Source organism: Eublepharis macularius, chromosome 4 (genome assembly GCF_028583425.1).
Source record: "Eublepharis macularius isolate TG4126 chromosome 4, MPM_Emac_v1.0, whole genome shotgun sequence".
NCBI classification, from domain to species: domain Eukaryota; kingdom Metazoa; phylum Chordata; class Lepidosauria; order Squamata; family Eublepharidae; genus Eublepharis; species Eublepharis macularius.
This window is the reverse complement of record NC_072793.1, coordinates 15556370-15566711: the sequence shown is the minus strand read 5'-3', so window position 1 is coordinate 15566711 and position 10342 is coordinate 15556370. Positions and strand designations below refer to the sequence as shown.

At 41.7% G+C, this 10342-nt stretch overlaps 1 protein-coding gene across 1 annotated transcript in view; it reads right to left on the bottom strand.

Annotated features, from left to right (window-relative positions):
• Positions 1-761: 761 nt before the first annotated feature.
• Positions 762-10342, bottom strand: part of AXIN2 (axin 2) — a 47041-nt gene continuing 37460 nt past the window's right edge. Inside the window, exon 11 of the mRNA XM_054978593.1 lies at positions 762-3435. Within this exon, the coding sequence (XP_054834568.1) occupies positions 3309-3435 (127 nt within the window). The 3' untranslated portion in view covers positions 762-3308. The remainder of the gene's footprint in view (positions 3436-10342) is intronic.

Sequence of the window (10342 nt, the reverse complement as noted above, 5' to 3'; positions counted from 1 at the left end):
AGACTTTGGGGCTAAGATCCAGCTCAAACTAAACTCCTTTGTCCCATTACTTAAGTTTCCAACTTGAAAAATACTACACAGACTTCTCAAACTTGAAACATTTAACACTTATAAAATTATGAGTACCTCCATGGTCTGAGTCATTGGCTGATTCCGCACACGTTGGATAATGCACTTCTAATCCTCTTTAGAGATCATTTGGAACTGAATTTTTTGTGTGTGAAACAAAAAATCCACTTCCGAACTATTGCTAAAGTGCATTGAAAGTGCATTATCCAACGTATGTGGAATCAGCCATTTACTGAAAAGCTGGCTTAATGATGTTTCAGATGTTAAAAGTTGTTAATCACCAACTAAATACTCTTGGTCGCTCAAAAAAATTCAGTTCCTTGCATTGATTTCCATCTGCCTATGTTAATTCAAAAGTAATGCATTTTCTCCCAATATAATCTAAAGATACATAAAGGTCGTAGGTAAGCATCTGACTTTAGATGCAGAGAAGTTAGCCGTGTTAGTCTGTGGTAGCAAAATCAAAGAGTCCAGTAGCACCTTTAAGACTAACCAATTTTATTGTAGCATGCATCTGATTCTCGAAAGCTTATGCTACAATAAAATTGGTTAGTCTTAAAGGTGCTACTGGACTCTTTTTGATCATCTGACTTTAGGAAAGATTTCCGCATTCAGAAGAAACCCTAGATTGAAATCAGACCAAACCAAACTTATATTAATTTGAAAAATATAAAATTTTAATAAAGGCTACATCTCTTAATTACAATAATTATTGTACCAAGTATTTTTTTCTTTAAATGAAACTCTTAATAATGCATAATTTACAGTATAAGTAGAACAAATGTCATGGCAAAGGTCATAAGTACAAGACTTGTAGTAAAAAAAGCATAAAATATATTTATACATAAACCCCTTAAACAAACAAGGGAGAGCTTGGACCCTGAACATAGGGCGAAACATGGCATAGTAACACCATGCAGGCACAGGTACTGTACTGATTGAAGTGTTTTTTTTAAAAACACACACTAGAGATAGTGTATTAATAGTCTTTTTCTTTCTCACCACGTATTTTCTACACTATATACAGACATAATATACAAAAGAAATGTAACATTGGCAAATAGAAAGCATCAACAAATACAAAATGTAGAAATAAAACGTCTTTTGCGGGGGGCAAGTGTTGTGTGTTGCATTAGCCCAATACATGCAAAGGGTGCAATTAAAGTAGGGAACTTTTCCGGTATTTTATAGCACGATACATTGCAACCACAATCCAGTATGTGGATACTACTGGCAGCTTATGATCAGAGGAGAAAGCTGTCCAGCAGCAGTCCGAGAAACAAAAGGCTAAAACATCTCCCTTGCTCAGGGCACAATCGGAAGTTATGATTTCTGTCTAGGGGGCCTGTTGTTTTATGATCACACCCCAATTTGTCAGGTAGTATAAATACTTTTCGTTGTTCGGAATAACAACAGCCCTAGTGAAATGCATCCGGAATTATACTCTGCTAAGCTTCAACTGAGGTCTATAAAAGCCAAAGTGTAACCGAACCAGAATTTAGCTCCAGAATTTGATATTAGAAAACTGGATGGCACTATTCCAGGCTGTAGAATACATCAACCCATAACTACCCTTCACTCTGCAGCTGAGATGGGGGTGGGGCACAAGATATTTTAAAATTCGGCCTATACATTATAGTTGAGATATAATTAATTGGCCACTACTCAAAGAGTGACTACGGGCCAAGCTACAAGTGACAAATGACACTTGAACGGCAAGTGGATCGAGTGGAGAGCAAGTGGAGGGCAAGTGAACAGGGAGGAATACACTTGCCGTTCTAGTGTCATTTGTCACTTGTAGTTTGGCCCTACATTTTTTTTAAAAAGCTATGGGTGATTTGAGTGATAAACACCCATTTTTTAAAAATCTGGCTAAGTTTGTGTCAACGTAAATAGGACTGGCTTCAAGTACTGCTTTTCCTGGGACAGGCTGGTCTGTCGCCGGAAGCTGGACTGGATGATCCAGTAGGTTCCTATATACTTTATAACTGTATGCTTGCCTTGCTAAAGGCAGGCACTGGACATAAAGTCTATGACTGGTATGGAACAAAAAGGCAGAAATACATTCTTACCACAAAAACTGACAACCACCACCCATGAATCCATGGCTAGGGCCAATGCAGTCATAATATCCCTACTCTCTTAACCATGGTTAGAAAATCACAAATGTTTATGGACTGTTTTGCTACCCCTTCCTACTGAATATAATTTCCCCCTCCTCTGTCTGCACCTTATGCCTGAACTGGTATTGATATTAGCTCTACTGTAAGCTTCAAACCACAATTTGTAACCGTAGTAAGAAGCAGGCTGGCAAACTGTTACTGCTAACCAAGGTTGGTGTATCCAGCCTTTACAGACATCACATTGCACTACCGTGAAGTTCAAAAACAGAACAGAGGAGGGAGATGAGGAGATGCACTCAAGAACGCGGGATGTTCCCTCCTCTCTTAGCCATCGTTAGAGGAGAATGGGAACACTTATGTGTTTGCCTTAGGCCTAAAAATCAGAGCAGCATCGATTAAAATGAAGCACTCTCTAGAAGAGTGAATGTACAGGACAGTATTCATTCTCTCTAACACACTCACACACGCTCGCGCACGCACACATACAGACTCTTCAGAAATAAAAATGTGAGGAAATGTCGGGCACCTCATAATTCCAGTTCGTTTTCTAAGGAGGCAGAAATGAATGTATTTTTAAAAAAGACAAAATTCTAATTATTTAGACAGTGGGAACAAATGTAAAAATAAAATACAAAACCACCCCTTTTCTCTACATCACATCCCCTCTTTCCTCCGTTGTTTAAAGCAGCATGTCCATAAACTGGACTTAAGGGAAAAAAAACGACTGTTCAATAAATATCAATAAGGATTACTGTAAGGTAAGCTATACACAGTTCTCTGAGTCCATAGGATTGGGGATTCCCTAGAAACCATATATTATGTATGGAAGTCTCTCAACATCTCTCAACAAGTCTCTTCAATCGCCAAGAAGTGGTCACGTTTTTAATAAATAGTTCAGGGTTCTTAATGTCTCAGTACCCAGCTCGAATATCATTTTTTTAAAAAAAGCTAAGGCTGATTTGGCAAAGTCTTCATAGACCTCCATTTATTTTTGTTGCTTTTTTCTTCATTGGTTCAAACCCTTCCTTCAAAAGCTTTGTTTAATGGTTGCGTCCAATGGCTGGCATCTTTAGCTTATGGTTCTTTAAACACACATACACAGATAACGACAGCCCGTCAGTCAATCCGTTCCACTTTCCCAAGGATCCTTCCTTCGTACATGGGCAGAATGGCATCGTCATCCCAGATTTCTTCAAAAACAGCACCACAGTCAAACTCATCGCTTGCCTTTTTGAAGTAATACCTGGAATCAATAAGATCAAAGGATAATAAGAAAAGAGCCCACACACGACGGAATTACTACTGTGCATATTTTATATTCAGATGCCAAATACGGGTCGATCTAGACACATAATAGTACGAGCCTTGCCTGTGAGGAGGTGATAGCATTATCTTGCTACCTGCTTTAACACCTCAGAACAGTACATGCTGCCGCCGCCGCCGCTACCAATATATCTAACTCTCAGCCCAGCCGAATCTGAGGATTCTTAAATCTGGAGAGCGGAGCCGTGAAAAGACAAGATGGATTTTTCTACAAACCTGAAAAACACTCCAGATTTGCAGAAAAATCTGAAATCTATAAATAAATAAAAATGAGGGGAACCCACATGGTAAAAGGAGTGCCTGTAGCTTTAAGAAACGGATGCCCTCAGTGGCCGTTGCTAGGCCACCATAACAGTTTTGCCACTACTCTAGGCTTGGTTTCTGTCAGTAAAAGCCATTAAGAGCACCAGGATGCCCCCCAGTGGGCCTTCTGTGATAGAAGGGCGGATCTGGGCCCACCCAAACAAACCCTTTCTTAGGGTTTTCACTCCCAGGCTTGTTCTGGTGCTAAAATGGAGGAGAGGAGAATAAAGTAAGCTGCTTTGGGTCTTCATTGTGGAGACAGGGGAGGTATAAATGAAGTAAATAAATAATTAATAAATCTGAAGATGAGGTCAAACAAAAGGTGTGTCGAGTGTGTTATCTCACCTGCAGGGAGGGCATTAATTTCAAAATAGACAAGTAGAAACAAAGGGTCTCTGTCTATTTCAGAGTGATGCTCTAACCATTAAACTAAGTTGTACTGAAACGGCTGTTCCCTCCCACAACCTAATAGCTTTCTGAATGAAGAGAAATAAGTTTATTTATTCCTTATTTAGTCCCAGCCAATAATCAATCAATGTTGTCTTTTAAGACTTAAAAAAAAACAATCTGATTACTCTTGAAATCACCAAGATATAAACTACTTTCATTAGTCTCAGGGCCAAGCTACACATGACGAATGACACTTGAACGGCAAGTGTATTTCTCCCTGTTCACTTGCCCTCCACTCAATCCACTTGCCGTTCAAGTGTCATTCGTCATGTGTAGCTTGGCCCGAAGATTATCAAAAATAGATAAGCATACATGTCATCATGCCTTATCCTATCTACCTTAAATCTAAAAGGTAATATATATATATTTAAAGAATCCAGAGTACTTTCAGACACAGTCTTATGCAACCCATATCTGAGAGATTCAGGAGTGTGCCTATTGCATATAGACACAATATGTCAAACCCACATGGCCATACCAAAACTTTCCAATTTTTCACTTCTGATGGTGTGAGATGAGCACCTGCCTGAGTTTAAAAGAAATTTCCTATTGGAACATAGATGTCAGAACTGTGTACTTTTATCTGGTCATCCATCCAACTTATTCAAAGTAATCTCTTCCAAGAAAAGAACAAGAACTCAGCTGAGCAAGAAGAACTTTTAAATGTTTTTCAAATTTGGAAAAGAAAGAACATTTTCAGGCCTGCTTTTTGTTCAATCATACCTTTTACAGACAAGGGTTAGCAACAGATTGGTGGATGGGAAAGAGAAAGAAACAGGGAAAGGTGAAGATGTGTAAGTTGCCAGGACGGAAAAGATGAAGTAGTAGAAGGAAGGTGATACAGGGAGAAATGAGGGTGCCCCCTCGCAAGTTCTTGCACGTTCCCCACCGTGCAACTGGGCCATAGTTCTCCCAGGTGGAGGGTGCCAGAGTAGGGAAGGAAGGAAAACTTAAGATGGCTAGTGGGTGGGAAGGAGCGAAGGAGGCAAGAGAGGCTATGGGGAGTTTCAAGGAAGGGAAAAAGGAAAAAGTGAGGGTGGGGAAAAGAGATGCCCGCTGAAAGTCCTTGGGGGGTTCCCACTTGTCATACCATAAAAGCCACACTTTATCCTATGATGGCATTACCTATTCAATTACTATCCTTCTAGATCTACCTCAAGGGCAAATGGTCACAGGTAGGGCTTTTTTTCAGCGGGAACACGGTGGAACGGAGTTCCGGCACATCTTGAAAATGGTCACATGGCCGGTGGCCCCGCCCCCTGATCTCCAGACAGAGAGGAGTTTAGATTGCCCTCCGCACCGAGCGGCGCATAGGACAATCTAAACTCCCCTCTGTCTGGAGATCAGGGGGCGGGGCCACCAGCCATGTGACCATTTTCGCCGATTTAAAAAACTCCCCCCTTGTTCCAGCTGACCTAAAGTGATGTCACTGTGCAGTCCTGAGTTCCACCATGGAGTTCCACCACCTCTTTTCCCAGAAAAAAAGCCCCGGTCATAGGTAATATTACAGTTACCATGGAGATGCTGCTGAAAATGGCCTCTGTTAGGTCATAATCTAAAAGAACTGTTTACTGTGCACATTTATGCTACATCACATGACAGAGTCCCCATTCCATGTTCCATCCTGACAGCTTCTGGGATGATGCGAGGCCACGTGATGCTGGAGAACAACATTAAGAAGTTCTTTAAGTTACATCGCAGAAACACTCGCCATTGGGGGCAATTTCTGACAGCCGCCTAATGATGTGCCCCAGTCCTTGGTTAAGAGGGTAAGAGCTACTTAATTCAAGTTCAGGTAGAGCAAAAAGTGGGCAAGTAAAGGAGGACATGGTAGAAAGTGCTCTGGAAGGGACAGCTAGCAAAGATGGCTGTGAATGAGTATCTAGTCGGACAGAACTAGAGCATTATCAATAAACCTGTCACTGTTAAGGAAGCTGACAGAAAAGTGGTATGCGTGGCTTAGTTCTGCCTGCTCTTCCAATCATAAGAAAAACACAAACAGGACTAGAAAAAATTAAGCCATTTGTGCTTTCATAAAAGTAGGCGAGTGTTAAAACTTTACAGGAAAACTTCTACCCTTCTCGGGTTCCCAGTTTGGCAACTTCTATACTTATTTCACAAAAAAAGGCAATTCTTCCATTCACTTTTTACTTTAAAATGACAATCAGACTATAAGCAATTTCATGGTTCCCAAAATTAGCTTGCTTGCCAACCTCCAGGTAGGGCCTGGAGATCTCCCAGAATTACAAGTGATCTCCAGTTTACAAAGATCAGATCCCCAGAAGGAAATGGCTGCTTTAGATGGTGGACTCTATGGCACTGTATCTCACTATCCCACTGAGGTCCCTCCCCTCCCCAAACCCTCTTCCCCCCAGGTTTGACCTCCCAATCTTCGGAAATTATCCAGCCCAGAGTTGGCAACCTTATGGAGGCTATTCAGATGTCACATGCAAACTGGAACATTGTGATGAGCGGAAATCTGGTTTTTGATAATGTGTATGACCTTTTCTTCTTCCTTCCCTCATGCACCACAAATGAAGACTTCCTGCTATAGGAATTGTCAATTTGTAGTTTTCCTTTCCAGTTTGTATGAAAGAAATAAACTCTAATTTGTTGCAACATTCAAACTGTACAACAAACTGAACTTAGATTGACTTAGGAGGTCTTTGATCTGAGAGGCACAGAAGAAGGGAAGGAAGGAAAAGGAGAGTATGCACCCCAAAAGAAGCCAGGTTCCTGTTCATCATGAACATATTCATCTGTCCAAGAACCTTTAGCCTGCATTCAGACATCATGTACAAACTCCAGTTTGATCAAGATGCTGAAATGAAGCCGAAGTTGCTTGTTTGTTTCCTCTCAGTTTATACCACTGTCCATCATCTGTTCTCAGTCTTTGCTTTATTATAATTTGTCATACATGGCACTAGTAATGCCAACTGAAGGCATATAGCACATGTTTGTTTTTTAACAGAATTGGGGGGGGCACAAGATAAATCCATGAGGATAGGACCTAAGCTTTGAATCATCACCGGCCCATACCATAATAAATCTCCAGAGCTCAAAAGTGGACTTCTTGCACACGGCTGCCAATGTCTTTCCTTTAGGAGGACGGACACACACGTAAGCAGGATCATGCAGCTGAACATCAAATAGGGAGAAACTCAGGGCTTTTTTGCAGCTGGAACGCGGTGGAACGGAGTTCCGGAACCTCTTGAAAATGGTCACATGGCTGGTGGCCCCACCCCCTGATCTCCAGACAGAGGGGAGTTGAGATTGCCCACTGCTCCACTCGGCACGGAGGGCAATCTCAACTCCCCTCTGTCTGGAGATCAGGGGACGGGGCCACCAGCCATGTGACCATTTTCTCCATGGCAACCCACTGAGTTCCACCACCTCCTTTCCCAGAAAAAAAGCCCTGGAGAAACCTCTTAGAAAACCAAAAGAGAGCAAATTACAAGTGCCACTTAATAAAAGAGGGGGCACCTCCGGGCCAGTTGTTCGAACCATTTATAGATGTTGGCAGCAGGAACAAAGAGTCCTCCCTGGCAAGTATTTGATTCCAGGAAAGAAAAATTCAAAACAAACCCCATCATTTGGATCTAACATCATAACTAAACTTTGGAAAACCAACATCTACAATTAAGGAGCTTCCATAAAGTAGCTTTTTTTGTGTGTGTGTGTAAAGTTGCACGTTATAAAGTTGGAAATACTTCATTTTTTTCCGAAGTTCCAAAATGCACACTTTCTGAAACAGAGCGTTCACTTTAAACAACAACAAAAAATCAGAGTAATTTTTATTCACCGCTATTTTTTAGCATCATGAGCAATCTTGGCTTCGATTGCAATATTTGACACAGAAAGGTCAAGCAGCAGTGTCCTGCTTTCCCTTTCTTTGGCTTGGGATGCTTAGATCATGAAGCCAATGCTCATGGGAGATAAAAAAGTGCCCCTTCCCCTCTTGTGTCAAACAGTGAGGACCCCTTTATTATCCTGAATTAGACCGTTCAGCTTCTTGATTAAAGGTTCCTTTTATCCCCCTTCCAGCATTCTTCCTTCTCCGGCTGCTTAATTGCATATGCACAAATGAAGGCCTTCTATTCAGAGTTAGCATTTAGGGAGACTGCTTGTCTGCTACCCTACCCCCCACACCCCTCTTTGCGCCCGTGGTGATCTCTCACCCTCTCCTCAAAGCCTTTTACCATCCAATCGCCGAGGGAAAAATATTCTTATGAGGTACGCGCAACAAAAATGAAAAGGCCCAACACCTTGTGGAGAAGGTAATCATTTTTCTACATAAGTGACAAAGGAACCTTCAACCCAGCCCCTTTGAATTCCATCTTTTTAAAAACTATCAGTAGCTAAACAATTTGTTAAAAGCCATTTTACTTCATATTTAGGCCCTCTGAACATGCCAGCAAGAGGCTTTGTTTATCCAGCTGTGGTAAGGCTGTAGGGGTGCCAGCTCAAAGTTGGGAAATTCCTGGAGATCTGGGGAGTGAAACCTGGAGAAAGTGGGGTTTGGGGAGGGAAAGGACCTTGACATGGCATAATTCCATAAAGTCCACCCCCCAAAGTAGCCATTTTTCCCAGGCGAACTGATCTCTGTGGCCTGGAGATCAGTTGTAATTCCAGGAGATCTCCAGCCACTCCCTGGAGGCTGGCAACCCTATTAGGCAGATATCGAGGTAGCCAATTTAAATCAAGGTGTCCATGAATGTGTGTTTTGTCATTTCCATTTCTGGAGCTGTTTTTGTCACTTCCAGAGGAACCTCCATGCTGGTCTTTTGCTGACCCAAACGTAAGATACTTCTTTCTAGAATCCTTCAAACTAGTAGGCCAGAGGGGAAAATAAAACAAAACCTAAAACGAAGGACAATAACAGCCTTTCTGTTCAGTTTATCTCCTCCCTTCCAAGAGGATAAGCCCCTGTAGCAATAACTTCCCTGTCGATCTCCAACTCTGCCAAAATTCTTTGTTTGAATGCCACATTTTAATTTTCTAGGAATGGGAGGGACTCGCACATACTATGACCTTTTCCCTAACTACAGCTTTGTTTCACACTGAGAAGTGCTGAAAAGAGAAGAGAGGAATACAAAGGAATCCCCCCCAACAACAACAACCTCTTCAAACACACCAGGAGGCCCTCATTTGCTCGTTGATGTGAGCTCTCCATTGGACATTTTCTCGTGTGAGACATTTTGCCCGCTCTTTCTTCCCCTCTCTCGCTCCGTTCTACATCTGGCACCCAGAGAGTCTACAAGATTTGGCTTTATTGCTATTTTTTAAACTACTGCCATGTTAAAATTACTCAGTACGACTACCCAGGTGTGTGCGTGTGAGACACAGAAAACAAACTATATTAAATCACCACTTAATACTTTTTTTTTTAAAGGCATATATCATTTTAAATGCCTGCTGGACAGCGCTGTCCTACTGAGAGATGACCAACAGAAACTTGAGGTACCTACGCTGCAAACTGACTCATCCAATAAAGAATTTTGGAGTGTCAACCGTTTATGCATGTTTCTGTGCATCAAAATGAAAGGCAAAGGCTTCAAAGACATGCTTATTAAGTGTGCCTTAGAACAAAATCAATGCCAGATGTTACCAGAGCGACCAGCCAGTCCTTCCCTTCTACTCTGGGCAGTAAGGCCTTCTTCGCTGAAGGTCACCTGCAGTTTCACTCTAAGTCTAGCCAAAAAATCAAAGCTTAGATCAAAATGATTCCCCGGGGGAGCAACACATTTGGATAATTAGTTTCACCTTGTGTCCATAGCAAGATAAAACACATTGGTCTCAGGCCCAAGCTCCTTTACACTTCTGTGTTCGCGATCTCATACCTCATGTGAAAGAGGAAAGTACCAAAGCCAAATAAATAAAATCTGCATCCTTTTTGCTTTAAAATACTCTAATAAGGGTTGCTGTATGTCACAGTCTGAGTAATAACTAGACATGGGCACAAAACAGAAAAAGCCCGAAACGAGAGTTTCATGTTTCGTCGCGATCCGCAAATCGCGAATCATGAAACTTCATGAATTTGACTCGTTTGCCGAAACGATTCGTTAGTGTTGTGA